General features: G+C 39.2%; 1 protein-coding gene across 1 annotated transcript in view; it reads left to right on the top strand.

Moving 5' to 3' along the window:
- The first annotated feature begins 1598 nt into the window (after positions 1 to 1598).
- The window catches only part of foxk1 (forkhead box K1), a 139594-nt gene continuing 115220 nt past the window's right edge, over positions 1599 to 25972 (top strand). Inside the window, 3 exon segments of the mRNA XM_072268698.1 lie at positions 1599 to 1747; positions 1749 to 1815; positions 1817 to 2505. Of these exon segments, the coding sequence (XP_072124799.1) occupies positions 1599 to 1747; positions 1749 to 1815; positions 1817 to 2505 (905 nt within the window).

Genomic DNA, 25972 nt, shown 5'->3' with positions numbered 1-25972 from the left:
CTGTTCTATTAGCAATTATCTAAATTAATGGCCTCTGGTTGATGATCACTATGTAACATAAAACATGAGCAGATACTGTGGGTTAATTGACTCATTTAATGTATTCCAAATTTCAATAAAACCATGACTGCTTTCATCTTTCCACTCTTGGCAAATTGCATTTCTTGATTGCCTTGGTATCTTGAAACATATTGACCTTTGGCTTGTAAATATTCAACTACCGAGCATCCAACAGCCTCAGGAGTAAAGAATTACAAAATTCTACACACCTCTGAATGAAAACATTTCTTTTCATTTCAATCCTAAGAGACCAATTCAATGTCCAGAGGCAATCATGCTCATTACTGTCCAGCGTTCAAAGTAGGCATCTTCTCCTGTCAGAACCTTTAAAAATATATGTTTAAATGAGGCAATTCTTTTATCTTGAATGCTAGAGAATTCATTTTTCATTTATAATCTCTTCACAATGGACAATCCTCTCCATCCCTGGAATCATTCTTGTGATTTCTTGTTGCACTACTTCCAAAGCATGGATCTATTCTAACGCAGGAAAATGTCAGTGTATAATGGTCTGATTTCTCAGGTGGGCGTTAACAACCCAATGGAATCATTTCAAAGAAGCAATTCCTGATGCTGCGTCCATTGTCTATCCCTAGTTCTACATTATATAAAAAAAAACAATTGTGTATTCATTTGTCACATTGCTGTTTCTGAGAACTCACTGTGCAGAAACTACTTGCTGAGTTTCCTACACTGCATCAGGATGAAATTTTTAAAAAAGTACTTAAAAGTACTCTACCACTTTTACTTTAAGACCTTTTAAATCGACTTCTTTTGATCATCGCCTCTAATACCTCCCTACAAAAACAGATTTTTTAAAAAGTGCTCAGCTGCTTAGCAACATCTTTGTACTTTAACCTGAAACTTTAACTTAGTTTTTCTTCTCACAGATGTGCTCAACTTGTTGATTGTTTCCACCATTTTCTGATCTTATTTCAGATTTCTGGCCTTGGCAGCTTTTTAATTTTTATTTTTTGATATCTCTTTATGTAGCTCAAAATTGTTCTTTTATACAATTCTGCATCATTGGATCATTGCTTCATTAAAAATGTTAAATAAATAGATGTTTTAAGCCGCAGTGTGGAAACGAGCAAAATTCAGGGTTGAGTTTCCAGTGCTGTTCTTGGAGTGTTGCACTGTTACCCTTGGACAAGATAAAAACATAGAAAATCTACGGCACATTACAAGCCCTTCGGCCCACAATGTTGTGCTGACCACATAACCTACTCTCGAAGCTGCCTATATTTCTGTAACACATAGCCCTCTATTTTTCTAAGTTCCATGTACCATGATGTTAAATAAAATTCAATAAATAAGCTGCTGGAGGAATGCAGAGGGTCGAGCAGCATCTATGGTGGGTGGGCAGGGAGGGAGGAGTTGTTTGTTTCTTCAGATTCCAGCAGATACAATCTCTTGGGTCTCCATGTCAAACAGAGATCCCATTTGTTTGCTCAGGTGAGCAACTGAGGCCCTGTGGCACTACTTATGTTAGAAACATGAGATTATTCCTGGTGCTATGAACATTACTAAAAAGCAAAATGTCAGATCATGTTCACATTCCCTTTGTGAGGTTTGCAAACAGATTACTCCATTTCCTGTCTCATAACACACCTAAAAAGTATTCAGAACTGAAGAGATTCTACAGATTCTGTAATAACACATACAAAATGCTGGAGGTACTCAGGCAGGTCAGACTTTCCATACATGCTGCCTGACCTGCTGTGTTTCTCCAGCATTTTGTATCTGTTACTCAAATAAAAATTATTTTATTATCTTTACAAAGCTTTGGAACATCTGTGCTTTGTTGCACAGTTGTTCGGGTTTCTGTTTCTTGCACTGGAAGGGACTCCAGTCCGTGTTTTCTCTCTGGCCCGCCCTCCTCCTCCCGGCGTGTTATGACTCCTCTCTAACAGGAGACACACGGCGCTCCCCAAGCCGCCGATCCGAGGCTGTACCCGGTCGCCTTCATTCACAGGCCCCCTCGGACCGAACCCGGCGCCTGCGGCTATCCTTCACCCCACCCTGCGACATGCAGGCAGTCTTGTTGCCCTCTGACAGCGAAGGCGACGACACCGGCGCCCGAGCGCTGCTGGCTCTCAAATCGGCTCCTTGCAGCCCGAGCCGGCTAAGCGGTCAACTCAAGGCCGGCGTCGTGTGCTGGGAACTGGGCCTTGACCCGCAGGCCCCGCCCGACACCGCTATCGCCAAACTCGAGGGCCGTGATTTCGAGTATCTGATGCGGCAGCAGTCAGTGACCATTGGCCGCAACTCCAGCCAGGGTCCCGTGGACGTGAATATGGGCCACTCAAGCTTTATCTCCCGCCGCCACCTGCAGATCACCTTCCAGGAGCCGCACTTTTATCTGAAGTGTCTCGGCAAGAACGGTGTCTTCGTGGACGGTGCATTCCAGAGGAGAGGGGCACCGCCGTTATTGCTGCCCCGACAGTGAGTACCGCCTGCGGGAGTAAGGGGGGAAGGGGGAGGTGGGGAGTGGGGAGAGGGGAGAGCCAAAAAGAAACGGACGGCAACTTCTTTTGTTTTTTTTAAAAAACGAGGCCTGCGCCGGGCTGGGAGTTAAAGTCAACCCCGAGCCTCTTCACGGCGTCAGCCCACTCCTCAACAACTCGAGGCCGGAGACTTCCACCTGGCGTCTAGGCCATAACCACCTAATGTAAACATAGCAAATAGACAGCGTGTCAGAGGGCTAGGCTATTCGAGCTTAGTAAAAAGAGCGACGAAGCAGGTAGGTCCTTGATAGGGAAGAAGAAGCCATAGATCTATAAAACGGAGTGGATTGATTTTAGATATTTCTGTTATGTTTGTAACCATATAATTTTAACAATTCACAGAGTAGATGATGTCTAAAACATTGTCAGGACATTGTTTCAATGGAGCCATGAAATTCAATATCTCTTAAAGGTCTTGCTTTATACATTAATGAGAAACTATTTTCCAGTGAACTAAGAACTGGATTTAATTTATTAGGAACATACTGTGGCTTGTAAATCTTATTATTTAAATGAGCGTGTTCTTGTGAACATTTTTCTGTGTGAGTTTGGGGACCAGGAGAAATGGAATTTAAAAAAGGTTTAAATTTTAAAAAGCTGTCTGATACCCTCTCCTGCAATTCATTGGGATTTTGAATTACAAAAATGCCTTTCTCCACCTTGGGACATGCCAAAGAGGTTCAAAATCAATTACTTCTCATTTACATTCACTGTTATATCACAGATTTGCAGAAACCAAGTGTTTACAGTTAGCATAACCATAAATAACCAGATACTGTTTCTTGGCACCTTGTTGGTGGTAAATATTGGCCTAATTAAATTACTCTTCAAACTCATTTCACATCTGAAATAGAAAGACACAATGCGAAAGACTTCATCTCTGAAGATACCATGCTCCCACATCATGTGCTCTGGACTGTCAGTTTAGATAATTTGTTCAGGTACTTGGAATGGACTTTGAATCACAATGTTTTGACTAAATGGCAGCATAAGCTAATAGTAGAGCATAGGAGACTGTCTGCAATGTTGAGTAATAAGCGAGGAAATAACATTGTAGAAATACACTGTCTTAGAACACAGATCCATTTACTTGCATATTGTTTAGAAATTATGGTAATACATTTTACATTTTATTTGCAAACTGTAATCGAAAGTCTTTTTCCTTTAGTATCAAAAGGAAATATAGTTCTAATGGCGTTCTGTAGCAGCATCCATTTTAATTTTCCAACTAATTTGAAGATGAAAGTACAAATTCCTTTTAATTAGTTTTAATTTGCAGCATGCCAATTGTGTTTTTGTTAAATGTACCACATCTGTAACTTAATGCATCATTTTTAAAATAATTGCACCCTTGGGTCTTCAGAGCAGATTTTTTAGGTTGCATTGGGCAACTTCTTAACAGGATAGTTGCACCACTTAGAAAATGATTTTTCATAAAGGTTTATACCATTTTCATTAAGTTTTTAAACTTGATATTTTGGCACCTTCACCTTGATACATGAATGGTTCTATTTCTAGAGAAATTAAGTTTCTGGAAGCATTTCTCAGAATTTAATTGAGGGGCTTTCCTTTACTAGTTTTGTGACTTCTGTTCATAGCGAATAAAGCATCTTAATTCGTAAACAATTCTTTCTTGTCACATATCTGGGTTTACTGGTGATTTTTGAATTTGGAGATAATAAAAGTTTCCGGCCAGTGGTGCTGCAGGCTGTGTATTTTTTTTTGCAAACAGGGCTCCCATCTGGGTTGTATTATTTTCATCTCCCATTTTATTGACTTTTGAGTTCTCTTACCTGTAAGCATGGGCAAGTGTCTTCTCTTGGAAAGTTTCCACTGTCATTCTCAGTTGATTTTTGGGTTGCTTGATAAAATATTCTGATTGAGATCCTTTGTAGTAATTTCTTATTTCCAGGGCCTTCCTCTCTTAATTTCTAACAGCAAAGCAAGTGAACTCAGGAACCCTAGAATAGAAATTGAGCATGCATGCCACATTGTCATAGTGCCAAAGGTTAACATTTCACTGTTAGCTGTCAAAGTTTGCTAGTCTCCTCCTCCCCCCCCCCCCTTTTCCAAATGAGCTACTTTATCATTATGATTTGTATTTGTGCATTTTGTTGGGGTTTGCAAGCTGCCATCCTTCTCTCAATTCATACATTTCAAACTGAAGCAGTTCAAGAATTTGCTTAGCATCTAAATTATGCATAGGCAGGGCATGCTGAACATGCCAATGCCCACATCCTGATTTTTTAGTGTTCAATTGATTTTTTTAAAATAGACCATCAAGCTGTGTAGCATGCCCTTCAGTCCCCAATGTTGTGCCAAACTAATCAAATGCCCACTAAACTAATCCCTTCTGCCTATACGGTGTCCAAATTTTTCTATTTCTTGCACATTCATGTGCCAACCTAAGAACATTTTGAAGGCTACTATTGTATTTGCCTCCACCACCCCAGGCAGCAAATTCCAGGCACCTGCCACTATAAAAAAAAATGGTTGAATGCAATTCGGTGCTGGAGCAATACAGCCCGGAAACAGGCCCTTCAGCCCAACTGGTCCATGCTGAACACAGCATCTTCTCAACTAGTCCCAGTTGCTCATGTTTGGTTCATAATCCTCGAAGCCCTTCCACTCCATGCACCTATTCAATTGCCTCTTAAATGTTGCAATTGTACCAGCTTCAATTGCTTCCTCTGGCAGTTCATTTCAGGCATTTACCCTCTGTGTAAAGTTACCACCTGGGTCTCTCTAAGTCTATCCCTGTTATATTGTATGTATCCTCTAGTTTTGGATTCCACAACCCTAGGAAAAAGATATTGACTGTCTGTCTTATCCATACCTTCATGATTTTATAATCTTGAGGTTATCTCTCATTCTGCTATACTCTGAGGAATAAAGATCTAGTATGGCCAACCTCTTCATTCTCAAATCTCTTTTTGACAGCCAGCATGCAAACACCCTCAGTGCCCTGTCTACTTTTGTGGCTTTTGCCAGAGAACTGTGCACTTGTAGTCTTTGGTCCTCCTGTTCCACAACATTTGTCATTGCCCTGCTATTCGCTGTACAAGTCCTACCCTGGTGCCGAAAACAAATGCATTACCTTACACTTAAATTGAAATCCATTTCCATTTCCTTGTCCCAACTCCCCAACTGATTGAGATTTTTTGTAAGCTGTTTCACTATGAACAAGACCATCTAATTTAGTGTCATCAGCAAACTTCCTAATCATATCATGTACAGTCATATCCAAGTCTGGACTGTACATAAATAATGACTAACAGAGGTCCCAGCAATGACCCTTGGGGCACCTTAACTAGTCACAGGCCTCCTGTGAGAGAATTGGCCTTCAAACATCGCCCTCCACGTCCTATCATAGTCAATTCTGTATCCACTTTGCTAGCTCTCCCTGAATCCCATGCAACTTAATCTTCTACATCAGCCTGGTATGAAGGACCTCGTCAATGGCCTTAAAGTCCATATAAGCAACATCCACTACTTTATATTCATCTATCCCTTTAGTTACCCCTTCAAAAACTCAGCTTTGTTAGACATGACCTTCCACACACAAGACCTGGTTGGGCCCTGATTATCCAAGTGATGGTAAATCTTGCATCAGGATTCTCTCCAGTAACTTTCGTACAATTGAAGTTGGGCTTACTGGTCTGTAGCTTCCTGGCCTGTCCTTGCCATCCTCCAGTTTTCTGGAGCTTCACCAATGGATAATAAAGCATTTATCTCTACAAGAGCCTCTCAAGTTTTTTCCCTCACCTCTTGCAAGGTCTAGAGGTCAAGCCTTGGTGATTTGCCCATCTTAATACTCTTCAAGGCCACAGATACCTCCTTGCTCATAAAATACACATGTTCCAAGACCTATTACTCTTATTTCTCTGGCATCAGTGATATTTTTCTTGATAAATGCCAAGGAGTAATGGACATTAAAAATGTTAGCCATCTCATGTCCCTCTACACAGAGGCAACCGTTTTGGTGTTTAAGATGAACAAGTCTCTCCCTAATCACCCTTTCACTGTTAATACAACTGAAGAACCTCGTGAGGATTATCTTTAACCCTGTCTGTCAAATTCATCTCATACACTGCTTTTGTCCTCTCATTTCCCTCTTAATCTTTGTTGTCTTCAAGAGATGGTCTTCATTTGTACCCAGATGCCTAAAGGTATTGTATGCTTCCCTTTCCTGACCAGTGCCTTTATCTCTCATCAGCCAGGGTTTACTGAACTCGATATGTCTACCCTTCACCCTAACAGGAACATGCTTCTCCTGGATTCTTGATATGACCCTTTTAAAAGCCTCCCACTTTCCAGCAATTCCTTTGACTTTAAATAGCTGCCCGTTCAGCCCTGTCTAGATCTGCCTGGTACCTTCAAAGCTTCAGCTCAGGACTTTAACCTGTAGACCTGTTTTATTTTTTTCCATAGCTACTTTATAAAAAAACCAATGAAATTGTTGTTACTGGACCCAAAGTGCTCCCCAGCTGCCAACTCAGTTACTTGGCCCACCGTGTTCTCCAAGAGGAAGTCCAGTACTGCTCCTTTCTGAGTAGATTTCTCTATATTGAATGTGAGGAAACTGTTGAACGCACAGCACAAACTCTGCCCCATCCAGGCCTTCTATACTCTAGTTGCTCCAGTTTTTTAAATTTCAAAATATACTTTATTCAAAAATAAATATATACCATTCAATAACTTTCCATCCTTTACATACTTTCCCTTATAGTCTGTACATATCCATACTTATGGTCACCCACGTGGCACTCCAGTTGTTCACCTTACCACATCATTGTTGAGGGGTATACTCCCTGCCACCTGACCCCTCCCACTCCTGCCAGTTAAGAAACCTATACCGTGGTCCTTCCCCACCGGGCCCTTGCGATGGTTGCACCAAGTTTCAGTGCGTCCCTCAGCACGTACTCCTGCAGCCGAGAATGTGCCAGTTGGCAGCATTCTCCCACAGACATCTCCATGTGCTGGTAGATCATCAAGTTTCGGGCCGACCAAAGAGCGTCTTTCACCGAGTTGATGATCTGCCAGCAGCACCGGATGTTGGTCTCCGTGTGCGTCCCCGGGAACAGCCCGTAGATCAGAGAGTCCTCTGTTACGCAGCTGCTGGGGATGAAGCATGATACTAGCCCGTCTATCCTCCTCCACACCCTCTCCAGTTAATACTGGAAAATTTGAAATCTCCCATTAGCATTACCCTACTGTTCTCACAACGTGCAATCTCTCAACACATTTGCTTAAGTGCCTATTGGCTATAGGGAAGTGGGACAGGTTGTCATAGCCCTACCAAGGTGACCATTCCCTGTCTTCTTCCTAAGTTCTACCCAAATGGCCTCATGATCCCTCAATAATATCCCTCTTCTTTCCCTCCCAACCTCCCAAGCACTGCTTTTAGGTCCTCGTTATTAAAATGGCAGCGCTCCTTCCACTCATACCTGTTCCTGTTGTGCATAAAGCATCAGTATCCCAGCACATTGAGCTATCAGTCCTGTCCTCCTCTTAGCCACAACATCCCAATCCCTGAAGATAATTAATTCCCTCAATCCCCCCACTCTACCTGTTATATATGTGCATTGAAATAGATGCAATTTAAAGGGGTGGTTCTATTTGCCCTTTTATTATAAATCAGAATCAGGCTTAATATCACTGGCATATTTTGTGCAATTTGTTGTTTTGTGGCAGCAGTGCTTTGCAATGTTGGTTGTCCATCGTATCCAACAATGACGGGGACCTGTGAGGTAGAGTTTATAAAGTAGAAAAGTTATTGGACTGGGGCAGTTCCACTCTCTCAATCTGAATTCTGGGTCCAATGGTGCAAATAGTCATCATAAACTGGGGTCTTTCTCGGTTGCAGTAGATGACCTTGACTACTTCTGTACCTTGTCATGCCCTTTAGTGAGGTTCATTGTCCATTCAGAAATCTGATGGCAGAGGGGAAGCAGCTGTTCCAGAAACATTGAGTATGTTTCTTCAGACTCCTGTATAATCTCTTTGATGGTAGCAATGAGAAGGGGGCACATCCTTAATGACGGGTGCCACCTTTTGAGGTAACCCCCTTTGAAGGTGTCCTCTGTGCTGGGGAGGCTAGTGCCTATGATGGAACTGGCTGAGTTTACAACTTTTTGCAGCTTTTTCAGATCCTGTGGAGTGCCCCTCCATACCAGACAGTGATGCAACCAGTTAGAATATCCTCCATGGTAGTCTCCTCAAGCTAATGAAATATAGTAAACATGGCTACTCTGATTGCCAGGCTTAAATGCTTTGGTTGTTTCAATGTTGAGTGCCAATTTAATTAAAATCCTCCCTGGTGGCAAAAGCAAATTTCCCTGCTAGGGATATTGGTCACCCTCTGGTTCAAGTGCAACTCATCCCTTTTGCACAGGTCACCTCTACCCCTGAAATGATCCTAATGATCCAAGAACCTGAATCCCCTTCTTCCCCCCTCCCCCCACACCAGCTCTTAGGCCACACATTTATCTTGTAGATGTGGTAATTTAGTGGGAAGATGTGGTAAATTGTACAGCACAAACAAAAAGTAGGACAGAAAAAAATAAAATTGTATTAAAAAAAGTCTAGAGATAAAAGATCTAACTCTAGAAGTTATTAATGATGCTTCACAAGGAGGGGTAAGTTACACAGTGGATTCCAGTTAATTTGGGCACGTCAGGACCAGTACATTTTGGCCTATTAGCTAAAGTTTCATGGAAATAGTTAAAAAGGTATTAAATAAAATTACCACTTACGAGCAACAAATTATGTATTTCAATGAAATACAGAACAAATAGAACACCACCAATTCTACCATAGTACTTTAAAACTAAATTTGTTCCTAGTAGTTATTGAAGGAATTCATCCAGTGTACACTGCTATTTCCTTTTCATTGACTGTAAATGAACAAAATCAGCCTGGACTTCTAGTGCAAGTAATGGACTGCTTTCATAGCTTTCCTGTGTAGTCACTAGCTCAAGTTCAGATGTGTCGTCGTCATTTTCATCATCTTCATGTTTCCTGCCTCGTGGTTTTGATACAATGATTACATCCTCCAAATCTTCATTTTCATAGTAACATTCAAGATGACTGTCGATACCTTTCATTTTCACTCCAACAAAATCTCACACTTTTTTTTCAAATCTTTTGTTAATCTAATCAGATATCAGAAACAGGTCTACATTCAAAACTCAGCAATACCTTTAACGCTTCCTTCCTTAATCTATTTAAATCCAGTCTACTGCCTTCATTACTTGACGGTAAATCACCGCAATCCTCAATTCGCCTCTTATTTTTCTAGCTCTCAGAAACCTGCTATTCGCCTTCCTCCAATAAAATTCCTATCATTCAATACTATCTCCCGTTCACTACCTCCATCTTCTTCGTCACTTCCTGCCCCAACTCTGGATTGTTACAGCAACTGAAAGCCAAAAACCCCAGGAAGACATAAGGAATTAACCATCCTATTATCATGATTATGGCTCCTCCATTTGACATTTGCTTCTTTTTATTGGCTGCTGCCAATTAACCATCAATTATTCAATAACAATTTGCAACTAAGCCTCTTTTAGGGTCCTTATCAGTGAAACTCACCAGCAGGACCTGAAAACTGCCTCTTTTCAGGCAGGGGGAGAAGATGGCGGCGTGACGGCAGCGTGCGCGGCCACTTCAGTGATGAATATCTGCCAAGTAGGGGACCGTGCACAATTCTGATTTGATGGAGACAGACGTGAGAGCACAGCGGAACATCTGGAAAACTTCTGAAATGCCGGCTTCGCTGCCACTGCTACTGTGTGGTAACCGGAATCTCCGGAGCTGAAGGCCCCAAAATCCTCGGCTTTGTGTGTTTCAGCGGCCGGGGAGAGGTCGAAGGCGCTCGGCAGAGGATGGCGCTCGGGAGGTTGTATCGGGAGAGGCTGGTCGGAAGCTCGAAGTTTTCGGACAGATGGACTCAGTGTCGGTTGGGGTCGGCTGCTTCCAAGGTATTGGCAAGTTGACGGTACCTGGAGGTTTATGGCAGGGAGTTTCTCCCTTTTGCCGCCTGCTATCGGGGACTCAGGAGTCGATCGACTCAGGACCTTGAGACTTTTGTTACTGTACCCATGGTCTGTACTTTATCAAATTATGGTATTGCTTTGCACTGCTGTAACTATCTGTTATAATTATGTGGTTCTGTCAGTGTTAGTCTTTGGTCTGCCCTGTTTTCTGTGATACCACTCCGGAGAAACATTGTATCATTTCTTAATGCATGTATGCATTTCTAAATGACAATAAAAGAAGACTGAGTGTTCTCATAATCTAATCTAAATCTAAACACTTGCACCTCTCACCTTTGAATTTGAGTCCTGTCTCCTTTGAATTTGCTCCTCTCACTGTAAATGGATGCCTTCTGGTACTAGATAGTTCAACAGTGTGAAAAAGATATTGGCTGTCTACTCTATGACCTCTCATAATCTTGTGAACTTCTATCCGATCTTCCCTCAGCCTCAGCCAGTCCAGACTACTCAAATTTGTCCAATTTCTCCTTATTGCATGTGTGCTCCAATCCAGGCAACATCTTGCTAATCCTCTTCTACATCTTCAATACTTCCTCATCCTTCCTATAATAGGGCAACCAGAATTGAATGCATTACTCCTGCTGCAGCATTACTAGAGTTTTTAATGTTGCAGAATAACTTAGCAACTCCTGAACTCAGTTCCTCAACTAATAAAGGTTGATGTGCCTTCTTCACCACCCTATTGATCTGTGTAGTCATTTTCAGGGAACCATGGACTTGGACCTCAAGATCCCTCTTAAGGTTCTTTCCATTAATGGTGTACTGCCTCCTTACATTTGATCTCCCAAAGTGCAACATTTCACATTTAGCCAGGTGAAACTTCATCTGCCGTTTCTCCTCCCATATCTACAACTGATCTATATCTCACTATATTCTTGGCAGTCTTCTATGCTAACCACAATACCACCAATCTTTACCACCAGTTTTCGAGCATTAGTTCTGTTGAGTCGAGAAAACACATTATAAAATTACTAAACCAAAATAGAAATGTTAATTCTTGGAAATTATTGTTAATTGTAAATGTCATGGGCTTAATTCAAAATTCAGATATAGAGAGGCAATCATGGAGACATTGGCATGGTCATGTTATTGTGAGTGCATAAGCAGCATAAAATCCAAAGATGAAGTAAAGTGGTTTCCATTTTGGGGATGAAGATCCATACTGCAGCAGCACAACATGCCAAATAACACAAAGGCAAAGTGATGTGGGCATTCTCCTCTTGGTGCAAAGCATAATGTTATGCATTACTCCACATATACAATGAACTCTGGGCATCTGCCCGTGCTCCTCTTAAATGTAAGATCATAATCAGTTGATGTCTGACAGCTGAGGATTCTCCCAAATCGGTGCTGGTTATATTACCTGGCCACAGGCATCAGAATATGTGGCTGTTAAAATTAGGGGTTGGTGGAGGGAGGAAAGGGCGGCCTTAATTTCGATGAAGTAGTTAGCAACTGGAGAGAAGGGGTAAGGAGTTGCGTTAAGTGTAGGTTGGGTGGTGAGTAGGTAAATTGAGAGGGTCAGTAAGTGATGAGGGAGATGAGGGAGAATGAAGAATAAGTACAGGGTATTGAGGAAAGGTGGGAAGAGGATATTAGAAGGAAATGGACAGGAAAAAAATATGTGAAGGAAAACCATAGATCTCTGCTAACTCTGTACAACGAGGCCTGTTGTCTTGGAATCATCCTTGCCATTTTGGATTCCTTGCCATTGAGCCAAAGGGCAGTTCCTGTGCTTGGCTGTTTTATGTTCTACTTAAATTAGCATCATGATCGGCACAGACATCATGGGCCAAGGACCTGTTCCTGTGCTCTGTGGTGCTATGCCCTAATTGTTAGGTTATTTATGGGAAAACTTCTGGGCCAAAGGAACTCCTGCCTCCTGGAGTATACTGTAATAAATTAGGGTAGGGATGGGTGTTCTCACAGAGCTTTTTACTGTGGTGGTTATGGGCCATATGTTGTGCATCATTAGATTAGACTAAAAACTAGAGTGCTACATTTTGGATCCCTCTCATTTCTAGCATCAAGTACCACTTATGAATTCATCTGATTTTATAGGTACTACAGGTCCGCAATCCCTTATCGGAAATCCTTGGGGCCAGTTGCATTTCAGAATTCAGAATTTTTCGGATTTCAGACCCCCCCCCCCCACCCCCCAAACCAAAAAACACGTATGCTCAAGTCCCTTGTTTAACCTGTCTCAGTGTGGTGGACTTTAAGACCCAGCCGCGCATCAAACCTACGCACGTCCTCTGTATACTTTAAATCATCTCTAGATTACTTATAATACCTAATGCAATGTAAATGCTATGTAAATAATTGTTATACTGTATTGTTTAGGGAATAATGACAAGAAGAAATTTTATTTCCAACAAAAACATTCAATAAAACATAAAAAAAAATACAGCTTCAAACAAACCGAGTCAAACACATGGTAAATGACTTACTAGAATAAATGTAGAACGTCACTGTCACTATAAAACTTAAGTAACTTATCTTTCTGTTTATTTAAATCATATACAGTGGTAGTTCCGACACTAGTTTCTTCAGCGAGACGCCGCACAGACACACCACGATCAAGCTTCTGCAATAACTCCACTTTCTGCATTATTGATAATGATAAATGCTTCCTTCTCTTTTTCTCATTGTTACCCATAGGGGTATCTGCAGCTCTTTTTGATATTTTCACAGTTAAATTAAACACAAAGTCAACAGTGAACGCAAGATATCAGTGAACAGCAAATGCACGTGTAACCAGTATGAGCGCTGAGCCACAACTGACATCTGGTGGCCTGTGCTAGTGCTGCCACATCACACCTGAGTGACGTCAGCTGTTGACGAAAAAACTTCGGTTTTCAGAGCTTTTCGGATTTCAGAATTTCGGGTAAAGGAATGTGCACCTCTACTTTGGCAAGGGAAATACAGAAAATGCTAGAAACACAATACATCAGGCGATATTTGTCAGGAGAGAAACAGTAGTTGTACTTCAGATCCGCGATTTATTGATTTATTTATTTTCTTTTCTTTTCCCCCTGGAATTGGAAATGTATTAGTTTGAGTTTATAATTTGTATCCATTTCCTTGGTAAGATCTTACAAAGTTAGATGATGGTTATGAGTCGATGCTGAATTGAGATTTAAGTTAACTTTGTTTGGTTCTTGAATATTGTTTCATTCCTTCGAATACAAGTATTACTTAATTTGAAGTGATATCTTTCAGAACACTTAGGAAAGTTGTCTTTTGGTAGATTAATACATTGTAGTGTGACTCTTGTTGGTACTAATTGAAAATGATGTGATTTCTGTTAAGGAAAGCAATCCTTTTTCATCTCAACAAGAGTAAGATATAATCTTCATTCTTCTAATGTTGCACTTTTCATCATGATATATGAATAATGGTTTATATTAAATTATAGAAAACTAAATAGTCTTACAGAGTTTATGATAAGCAGAGTGTTGAAAAACATTGAAATGCTAGAAATTGTTGTTTATTCCCAACTAACATATTTAAATCTTCATTTGTTACTTCTGGTAGTTTGTTCCTTTAGTGTCAGAGTTTTGTGATGAATTTAATTTGTCAAATTTTATTTCCATAATTAACAGTCCTGAAAATGTAGCAGGTGTTAAATTATGGAATATATTCATCATATGGCTGCATGGACATTCGGTGTTCTTAATGGGGACAAAACTTGGCAGAACACTATTGCATGTAGGTTATTTGATGTTTATGTTTAACGTGAGTTACTCAGAAATATGGTAGTGCTATTTTATTTTATCCATTTGATTAAATAAGAAGCAAGAAAGGAATTATCATATCAATGGAGGCATTCAATTAGTGTAAAATACCCAGGAATGTTCACAAAATCAGTCCACTCTGGGTGAAGCCAATTTTCTGTTGCATGGGGCTTTTCAAAATTCAAGATTGATTGTTGGTATTCTTCAGTATACAAATATAAAGGAGAATAACATTTGAATCAGAGGTACATTAAAGAAAACACAATAAGTATAAAGAGCACAATGAACAAAAAAACACAATATAGATATACTAATATTCAAGCAATCCTATAAAGCACAATGTATAGCTAACAGTTGTATACACTAATTGTACATTAAAGTGATGCTAGTTGATACGTATGTAGTGGTGGAGGTGGGGGGGGGGGGGCGACTAGAGGTGTTGATTAGCCTGACGGAGTTCAGTGCCCATATTTATAGACATCAAGCCACCATGTCCAGATCTGGATTTGAGGCTACATATGGCATTGCTATAGTTTTGCAATCCTTAAAGGGGAGGTGTCAAAAGACTAGAATATGTCGTTCTATATTAATGAATTGCAAGTTATCGCAATACTAGAAGTATGCATGCACTTAATGCCCACAGACAAAGGCCTGTGTTTGTGGAAGGAAATGTAGTTCTCTAATTGAATATGGAGGTATGTAATCTCGCTAATGCAACAGTGAGCAGCAACATGAGAGATGCAGCAGTCTGGAATAATTCTGAGAGTGACTCTGATCTTGTCCTTCACTGTATAGCATTACAAGCAAATGTGAGAAGTTGCATATCACTGTACACCTTTCTAAAGTATTACTGTTTCAATGAATAGGTAGGAACTTCATTTTGCAGGTCAGTTGTTGTTGAAAATTTAGCTGTCAAGGAATTTTATATTGTTGACATCTTTTGAGGGTATTTTATTCTAGAGTAAAGGTGCAAAGACAAAAATAATCCTGCCAAAAAAAAAAGAGGAACTTCCAGATGGATGCAAGGAGATCCGAAAATATGCTTGAATTGTTCCATTCTATTCCAAGCCTATTTTTCAACCTCACTGGACTGTCCTTTGGTGGTGTTGGGGTGGGGAGGAGAGTATGGCACAGACAGGATTGTGCAGTTGGAGATAGTAAAAGTGCTTGCCATATGCTTGGTGCCAAATGACTGGAAAATAGTAAATGCAATAACCTTCTTCAAAAAATGGTGCAAGGACATGCCTCAGTTGTGGGGAGGCTTTGAGAAAAAAATAATTGAGGATATCATCAATAGACCTTTGAAGATTGAGCTGATAAAGGAAAGACAGCCTCGATTTGTTAAAACAGAAATTATGTCAAGCTAGTAGATTGAGTTCTCTGAGGTAATAGGGAAGGTTGATGAAGAGAATGCAGGTGTCCGCATGGTTTTTCAGAAGTCTGTGGCTTATGGCACTGGTTAATAAATTGAGGCCAGTGGAAATCAAGAATTATTATTAACGATAGGGATGGGAAATTGACTTGAGGGCAGAATGTCATGAATGTCATTCTCCACTCAGATTGACAGGGATGTTCAGAATAAAGTTTCTAAGTATGCAGCTGACACAAACTCGGAAGTGTGAGAATAGTAAACTACAAGAAGATCTGGGCTGGTTGAACATGCAGACAAATGCAGAACTTCTGTAGTTTCAAAGGCTGTGCAGAAGTAGAAAGGTTGTTGGAGGTATCTCAGATGGTGGTGAGGAGGTCACAGGAGTTGAGTGATATCACAACAACCTTGCACTCAGCAAGTCCAAGGGACGAATTATGGACTTCAGGAAGGGAAAATGGAGAGAACACATACCAGTCCTCATTGAGGGGTGAGCAGCTTAAAGTTCCTGAGTGTCAACATCTCAGAGGATCTATCCTGGACCCAACACAATAATACAAGTATGATGAAAACACACCAACTGTATTATTAGGAAATTGAAGAGATTTGGTATGCTACCGAAGACTTAAAAGTTTTTATAGATGTACAGCAGACAACATTCTGCATTCTGACTGGTTGCATCCAGCCTGGTATGGAGCCTCCATACACAGGGTTGTAAGAGGCTGCAGAGGACTATATAGGCTCAGCCAGCTCCGCCACAGCCACATCTACCTCCCTCCTCCCAATACACACACATCATTTTCATCGTCAAGAAGATGGGAGTGGACAGTTAGGTACATGAAAAATCTTTTACTTTATGCTGTTCTGATTAGTTGATCCTGACAGAAACTGTACAAAGTGCATTATTAGTTTTGGATTAAGGGGTGGGGGGGGGGGAACTGGCTGAAGACGTTGTTCTTTAGGACTATCCAGCATTCTCTGCCACACGTGTGGAAGAGTTGAGAGAATTAGGTCTGAGTGCAGTAGTTTTTCTGTTTGAAGGATTATTCACTGATTAGTTTCATCATTGAATAACCATGAGTTCAGTTAAGAAGAGAATGCCCCGGTAATTTAATATGCAGAATGCCTGAGCAGAGCTTGACACTCTGTTCTGGTCTCAAGTCTCTGTAATATGAATTGTTCAATTTTTTACTGTGCTGAATCATTTTTCTTCGAAAGACTGGAGCTACTTGTATTAGAGCTACTTAGAGTCCAAACATGTTGAACTTTGTATAATAGTTGTCTGATCTAATTAATGCAAAGACTTGAGTTTTGAGATTGTGAATTGTATGTCCTGTTTGTAGAATGTGCTGAAATTGTGCCTTTGGTGCACAGTTATTGACATTAGCATTGCCCTGAAATGATTGGCAGGTCATTTCATTCTTTGTTAATTGCATTTATTTTTTGTTCCTTCTACCTTTGTCCAACATTATAGTTGGTATACTCCTTCCTTCAGCACTTTTCTGTATGTTAGGTACAATAATTTTAAATTGAGCAATTCTGTGAATATCATGCTCTAGCAAGATGCTTAGTTGGAAGGTGTATGCCTCTCTGCTAATACTTCCACTTTTCCTTTCTCCTAGCTATGATTATTCACTTTAACATCTATAGATAAGAGTTGGTAAAATTTAGGTCATATAGACTAGGATTTGAATTCTTTCAATAGTTGTGAACCTATTCCAAGAGAAACTATATTTCACCAGGCTAGTTTGTGGTACCCCATGTTTTGGTTTTAGTGATCGATGATTGCTTTGTAAGCACCTTAAGGACAACAGTTAGTAGAAATATTGCAAATAGTTTTGTACTGTTAACCACTTACGCTGGAAACAATGTGAGACTGTTCAGTTGTATACGATTCTTGCAGACAGCAGACATTGCATCACTGGTGGCTGAATTTAAATTCCATTGTTAAAATAAATTTTTGGATACATATTTAGAATGTTATTTCTTCAAAAATTTTAGGTTTAGGTATAATTTTATACTACATAAGGTACAAGTTCAAAGAATAGCGCTTGTATACTTTTAGTGAAAAGGAAGTTGTATAACTAAAGTAATCTTATATCAAATGGTATTTCAATTTGCACATGCCCCTTCTTTTTCCAAAGAAATGTAGCAACATTTTGTAATTGCTTAAACTTATAATTGTGATCAGGCCAGCCCATTGGCATTGTTAATAAAAACAAAATGCCACAGATGCAGAAATTAAACATGAAAAAACAAGTAAAAATGGTTTTATTTTCTTAGCCACTTAAATATAAACACATTATGTGGTTATTGGGATGTAGGTTCGTGCAGAAAAGTCTGCTCCCATTACCTCTGTGAAACTTTCTGTATTTCAAAATAATTTATTGGTTTTAACTGACGTTTCCTCACACGTACCAATGTGTCTCTGAAAGTGTTGCCACTCTATAAGTGAGTTCTGTGTTCTTTCAACTTTGGAAATCATTTACAGTAATTTAGTTTTGGGGAAATTGAAGGCTTAATATATCCTGGCCCTGTGAACAGTGTCTAAATTCAATGAACGAAATAAAAAGTGTACTCTGATTTTAGTTTTTTAAAAAAATTCTTTATCTGTACTCAATTGGAGGCCAATGAATAACCAGCAGTAGTCCAGTGCAATCGATGCTTGCATCACTGACATGTTAGTGCTTTTTCCACTTCAGAGTTAAAATATTTAAAGTATTATAGAAGTTGAGGTGCTCATCTTATTGCAAAGTTTGTCACTTTTGCAGGTTTCCTCAGGCACAAACTTTGAAAAGAGTCCCATTCAGAGATTTTGCAGTTTTTGAAAATAAGTTTTTAAAGGCATTTCATCTTAATCTATTAACAATAGTGATACATGTGCCAACTAGCATGATTCCTGTGCTCCCCACACACTTTAATATCCCATTCAGTTTCCCACAGTTTCCTCAGACGGCATGAAGCTGTTGAAGAGAGTCTTTCTGGGACAGATTTCCCACTACTGCCTCCAAATTGTAGCCATTCCAACTCTACTTGGTAGCCACTGCAAGGATTGCTCTTCAGAGCTTGAGAGATGAATTGACAACTTTCTTCTGCATTCCTTGCCCATCATCTCTCACCCTGCATTATAAAAAATAATACCTTGGGCTTCATGTTGGGTAGATAAGCCATTATCATCTTCTAAAGTGCTGGAGAAGGAAAAACAACAAAAATGGTGGTAGGGATGAACATGTATCAATCTCTACTGCTGCCAAAGAGAAGAAAACGTTGTATTTTCATTAATTTTGTTACTTGTATTCATTTTCCAGCGCTCTGGCTATTTATTTAGAACAGGCGTCGGCAACCTTTTTGCCTCTGTGGGCTGGATCACGTATTAATGAGCGGACGGTGGGCCAGATAAATGCCATAAAAAACTTGAAATATGGGAATTATCCATTTAAATACATCTAGTTATGTTTTGCCTCAAATTAATGAATAACACATGCTAGAACATCATTTGTGCTTAACCAAGGATGTCAATTAGTAATCGAAGAACTCAGTTTAGTTGCAATTTATTTCAATCAAGGCATCTTTTGAATCTATTAAAAGGACACAAAGAATCTTTAAACATAAAACGTATGAACATGATGCATTGAATGGTGGTAAATTAAGTATATTAAAAAAGAAAATTGTAATGTAAACAGTCGATAAATCAATGTGAAACTTGATGCTGTTTGTTGCTTGAAAGCTTCTCAATATTGGGTGCCCGACTTGTTGATGCCAAGAGCAAGACATTATCCAGATGGGCATCAGTTAATCTTGTTCTCAAATGGTTCTTGATGTGCTTCATTTTTGAAGATAATTGCTCACACAGATAAATGCTGCCAAACAATGATGCCATCTTTTTTGCATGGTCCACTAAGTTAGGATACTTCCCATTTGGATGAATATATTTTCTGTAGAAGTCAAGCACTGACACATCTTCAGAATGAAATTTCGATCTCAATATGTCGTCACACTGCATCTCAATCAATTCCATTTGAAAAATTTCTGATGCAGTGTCCACTTCATTCACTTGTTTTCCGAAACTAGCCTTCATTCGCTCAACTTCATCTTTCCTTGCTTGCCCAGTAAACTTGTTAAAATTTCCACTAAGGCAGGTCTTGTAATGTCGACTGATATTTGCCACCTTCTTCACAGCAACATTTTCTAGGCAAATGAGATAAACTGGTTTCCCAGCTTGCTCGATGAAGAAGTACTCTAGTGTCCAAATGTCTTGGAAATTTCGGTACTCAGTGTCTACCTTCCTGCGTTTTGCATTCATTGCCATTGGAATTTTTTTTTCTTTGATTTTTTTTCGGAATGCAAGTTATTCAACAAGTATCATAGCACATGTAAATATCTGGATGTTTAGCGTGGATTTCTTGTTAAAACACAGTGACGCTGTTTCTGTTTACAAATTTGAACGATCCCATCTGAAAACCTGTGCGTGCATGGAAAGTGTCTAATACATATTAATAAGGTAGTCTGCCTTCCCGTTATTCGTATATACCAGTGTTTGGTTTGGAACAAAATCGAACCTGGGGCCAGTGTAACAAGACGCCATGCATGTCTGTCAGTATGGTCGCATGAAACACTCAGAATAAGGAAAAATCGCTCATGGGCCGGATAAGCATGGTATCCCAATATTTGCTCGTGGGCAAATACCTTCAAAATACCTTCTTGGGCCGGATCTGACCCGCGGGTCGTAGGTTGCCTACCCCTGATTTAGAAGGTAGTGGATTCAGATGGTAGAGTTCCACAGCTAATATAGCCTGAAACACCAATATAGATGAGATAGATTTTTTTTGCATACTGTAGGATTTTATGTTTTAATTTCTGATTCTCTGAAACAATAATTATTGCCAGCATCAGGCAGTGATATTGAGTTGACAAAATGTGGTCTATCACACAGCAAACAGTTTACTTAGTTTATTGCAGGAGCAGGGGAAACACTACAGCAACTCTCAGAATCTTTTGTCCCAATAGGATCACCTTTAAGTCCTCTAAATTCTAGAAAGTATAATCCAATCTACTTGATCTTTCCTCATAATATGGTTCCTTTCTTCAAAGAATCAATTTATTGATTTTCTTTGCACTTACTTCCTTTCATTAAATGCTAGGTAAAAGTATATTCCAGAATCCAAGGGCAAAGTACATCTGACTGATAAATCATCTCAAAGTTCAAGGTAATACTAAGGGAATATCTCCTGGAAATGTTCAAATTTTGTACACTGATTTGTCATCAGCTACATTTTACAGGAGTTTTAAGCGCAGAATTAATAATCCTTGTTTTGATGTTCTAATTTAACTAAGAATTCTTAATTTGCATGTTCGAAGACATTGATTTCATCACATTTGGCTGCTACGGCCTCCATTTATCATGCTGATATTCAGTACAGCATGGTACTCTTGGAATAAATTTGAAGAATATGCTCAGACTAGGTGTCAGGAAAATGTGATAAACACTTGTATTTTAGAGTTAACATGAAAGTTGTATTTTAAGATACCTGGTACTTCATTATAAATATTTCATGATATTAAAAATAACTAGTATTTTATTTTGGTGATATTTTGGGTCAGAATAATGTATGCGATATGTTTTAAGTAATCATTGAAGTTTATGGCATTTTTCTCCCTTCAAGATAATCCGGTTGCAGATTTCTCTCTCTCCCCACATATTTCTTGATTGGAAACAGACAACTCACCTTGAGAACAGGGTCTGGTGCTGTTTGATAGCTAGATGTTCTGATTGGCTGTTTCAATTCGTTTGTTTTTCCCAGTGTTGGTGCACTTTGACTTCCATGCTCCTATGCTGCCATAATGAAAATTTGGAACTGATTTTTCGCAATGTCATTGGAATGGACCAAAGTGTATCTTTCTGCTGTGAAAATATACCCATTTGTGTCCTGATGTGTAAATGTTATTAAGAGCTTTAGAATTGTTGAAAGTTGACAAACATTTTCTTTTGAGTAGGCGCTCAATATATTGCATACTTCACTACAAGACACTAATGGCGTAAAATGTGTTAGTATCATTTTTAATTGATTTTTAAAAATGTTTGCTTCACAATCAGATTATGATTTTCTAATGTAGTTATGGGGGAAAACAGCTGTTTGCATGTTTAAATTTTTTTTTTGCCGAACTCCCATGAATTGCTTTCCTGGATTATTGAGGTAACTTTGCTACTTTGACCTTGTGTTTTAAAGCTTTGGAAGAATCTTTAGCAGTCAGCATTTTTAACCTTTAATTTTTCTCTAATATTGCATATGGTATCTTTTTAAGATTGTATTTTTCCATTCAAATTATTTACTAATGTGAGGTAGACTTGGCTGGCAAGGCCAACAATTATTCCCCAACCCATCGTGCCCCTGAGCTGAGTTGGTAATTCGGAGTCAACCTTTTGATGGTCTGAAGTTAAACACAGCCCAAACTGGGTTTTCTTCCTATATAAAAATGTAATGAACTAGATTTTTTTTTCCCAGGTAAGTATTCAGTAGTGTCATGGTGGTTTTACTAAGTATAGCTGCTTTTTAAAAATATTTCAGATGTATTTCATTACTTTAATATCTCAAGGTGCCTTTCAGGAAGGGATTTGAATTATGTCTCCGGATCAATGGTTAGAAACACTGGCTGCTAGCCCAGTAACTTGACCAATATGTTACCATCTACTAAGTTGTCAGTGTTTTCTGAATAGGAAACATATTTAAGTTATCAGAAATTAAAGATTTCAATTCTGCAGCATTAAGGTTTTTCTCTAATGCTGTTCATTTAATTTTTAGTTCAGTAAATATTTTATCAAAGTAGTGTTATCATTTCTAATTTAATTATCCATGAACAACTTTGCATCTTGTACTAAAACCTTTGAGTTAAATTTCTTCCGTAGACCAGAAAAATTGGCTTGCTTGCATCTAATGTTGCTCTCACTTCGCTGATATCAGAGTAGTCCTAGGTATAGCCCAATCAAATCAAAATGTAGCTGAAACTGAAGTGAGCATTTGTTTTTGAAGGTATAGAAGGAAATGATAAACCCACATGAATGCAGGCTTTTGTGTGTCTTACAGTTTATGTTTCAGTTTTTTTAACTGTCATTAATTGATGTCTGGTATAATGTTTAAGAACGTGCAATGGGGAAGCCATATCAAATCTCATTCACACATCATTTTTGTGCATGCTGACCTTTATGTAGTTATGCAAAGTTGCACAACCATTTTAAACATTCGTGCTTGTGCTCATATCTGTCAAAATCCTCGCTCTTTTTAATTTCTTTATTATCTTTCTGGAATTGTGTGGCTCTAGTCTAGTTCATCTGAATTTCAATAATTTCAGTAGTTCCATTTTTTATCAGAGAATGTATACAATATGCAACCTGAAATTCTTGTTCCTCACACACATCCGCAAAGATGGAAGAGTGCCCCAAAGAATGAGTGACGGTAAAAACGTTAGAACCCCCAAAGCACCCCTACTCCCCCCCCCCCACACACACATGAGCAGCAGCAAAGCAACACCTTGCCCGTCCCCCACTTCAGGAAAAAAGGCATCTTCACCCTCTACCCATCAAGCATGCAACAGCAAAGCTCCCAAGAAAGACCATGATCTACAGTACAACAAAAACTAGTCATCCATCCAGCAACTTGACATACCACAGGCTCTCGCCCTCTCTCTCCCTAATAAAGGGACAGAGAGGTCACCCTTTCACAGCAAGAGGGACAACCAACAAAGACAAACAACTTGCTGATTATAGTGTTTAAGTCTGCCGCATTGCTTTATTTGCGAGTTCTCCGACTGGAGAATCAACCACAAACTCTTCCCCACCAACGAGAGAGAGAGCATTATCTGAGTATAGAGCTCCGACAGCTCATCAGCTGTTCCCAATGTTTCCTTTTCTCCGGTGACACTTAAGTCGATGGCACCGACATAGAATTGGTTCATCCCCAGGGCTGCAAAACCTCGGAATTTACTCACTGGAATGTACGTAAACTTGCTTCTAGCTGCCAAGGCCTTGAGCTCCTCATTAGGTCTCCTTAAAGCCTACAATTGATCACTTTTGGCCAGCTGCCCTAATTGCTTAATAGGTGCAGAAATTCTGTATTTTACATGATAATCTTATAAAACACATCGGGATGATTTCTGTTACAGGTAGTCCTTGTATTAAGGGAGTGGAGTGGAATTGCATTCCTAGAAAATGGGCAGTATTGTGACTTTATACAATGTAAAGTCTTACAGTGTGTCAAGAAATGTGAATTTAAAAAAAAAATTGTTTATTTTTTTCATATAAATTCTGTGAGAGTTAAACTTTTAGGTAGTGATTTGTGAGTTTCTGTAACCCAGACAGCTGTATGCAGATGTTGCCTTCTCTGGCTCCTTATAAATTTAAATGGTTACTGTTCAGATTTATTGTGACATACTTCAGCCATTAAAAATTTATTCAAGAAAAACAAAATACAGAGCAAGTTTATGAGAAGGTTTTGTTTTTCAAGAGAAAGTTAAAGAAATAATAAAGAATGGCTTGACTTGCTTTGTTTTCTTTTGCACTTAAATTTTGTTGCAGTGTGGTGGTACCCCAAAACAAACATAGCTGGGAGATTCTTGTATTTTGAAGATTAGAAATGTGATTAATTTTGTTTGGGCGGTTCAAATGAAGGGTTTGGATGGTTGGAAGATTTTTAACAGACAATTTAAGTTTTAATTCTTAATGTTGTCCATTAGTTTACTTCAGGGGGAAAATGTGGAAGAAACCCCAGGCCTAATTTTTGTTTATCTGTATTTAGGGGAGAAAAATCATATTTGTTTCCTTTTGTCTTTTTTTTTAACATCTTCCATCATCTTCATCCAAACCTCTTGGAGAGCAGGTAATAAAAAGTTCTTTGAATTGTGGTTATTTTTGTAATGCAGAAATGTAATAGTCATTTTGCACTTTACAGCGTCCCATAGACAGCAGTGTGAAAATGACCAAGACACTTGGGTGAACTGTATGTATGGTTCGCTTGCATGAAATTGATATCAATACATGGAACCTTTTTAGCTTGGGACAGTTAAAACCTTGGTTTAATATTTCGTCTGAAAAAATGCACCTCCTGTCAGTGCAATTCTTGCTCAGTCTAAATTTTGTTCTTGGGTCTCCATACATGAAATGCCATTTATTACACCTGTTTAAATTTCCCAGCTGTCTACTTTTTAGAGAACACTCTTAAAACACATTAGACTAAAAAGCAGTACAACACAAGAACAGGCCCTTTGGCCCCACAATGTTGTGTCAAACTTGCTACAAAGTAAATCAAAAAAGCCCCAAATACTAATCTCTCATACCTACACAATGTCCATATCCCTCCATCTTCCTCATGTTCATGTACCTATCTAAACATCGTTAAAAGCCTTTACCACCATACCAGGCAACGCATTCCAGGCATCCACCACTCTGGGTAAAAAATCTTGCCCCTCACATCCCCGTTGAACCTACCCCCTCTCAACTTCAATGCATGCCCTCTGGTATTGAATATTTCTACCCTGGGAAACAGATACTCCCTGTCTACTGCCTCTCAAAAACTTATAAACCTCTATCAGAACTCCCCTCAGCCTCCGCCACTGCAGAGAAAACAGCCCAAGTTTGTCTAGCCTCCCACAATAGCACATGCCCTCAAAACCAGGCAGTATCCTGGTAAGCCTCTTCTACACTCTCTCCGAAGCCTCAACATCCTTCCTAAAGTGAGGTGATCAGATTATCTCTGGAATGAAAAAGGATGAAATGTGACAGAGTTTATAAGGGGCTTCCAACACTCCCATTTTGAGTAATTGGAAATAAAGATTTAAGAGCAAGACACTTTGATTTGTCTATTTAAAAAATATTTTGTATTAATTCACGAGCATTTACACTGCCAAGTTTGAATTTCAGAGGGCAAGATCAGAAAATAATCAGGCATTTTTTCCATAAAAATGCACTCCAATTGCAGTGGTCAGAATTTAAAAATGTAACTTGTTACAAAGAAATATGCAATTATGGTTACGGAATTAGTTGCATGACAATATTGAACGCTTCATGTTGACGGACTATATATCACATTAACAAGTTTAAGTACGTCTTAAAATCTGGCTCACCACAAACTGAGCTGTTTGTTGCATATACAAATGTATTTCATTAACATTGTCTATGGTGTTCTGTGAATGAAGTACTGCAGTGAGAGTATAATACAGAAAAGCTAAATTTGATACCTATTTTTAAACTTG

This window comes from Mobula birostris, chromosome 9 (genome assembly GCF_030028105.1).
Source record: "Mobula birostris isolate sMobBir1 chromosome 9, sMobBir1.hap1, whole genome shotgun sequence".
Classification (NCBI taxonomy): domain Eukaryota; kingdom Metazoa; phylum Chordata; class Chondrichthyes; order Myliobatiformes; family Myliobatidae; genus Mobula; species Mobula birostris.
Note: the sequence above shows the minus strand (reverse complement) of the source record. Positions and strands in the feature narration are given on the sequence as shown.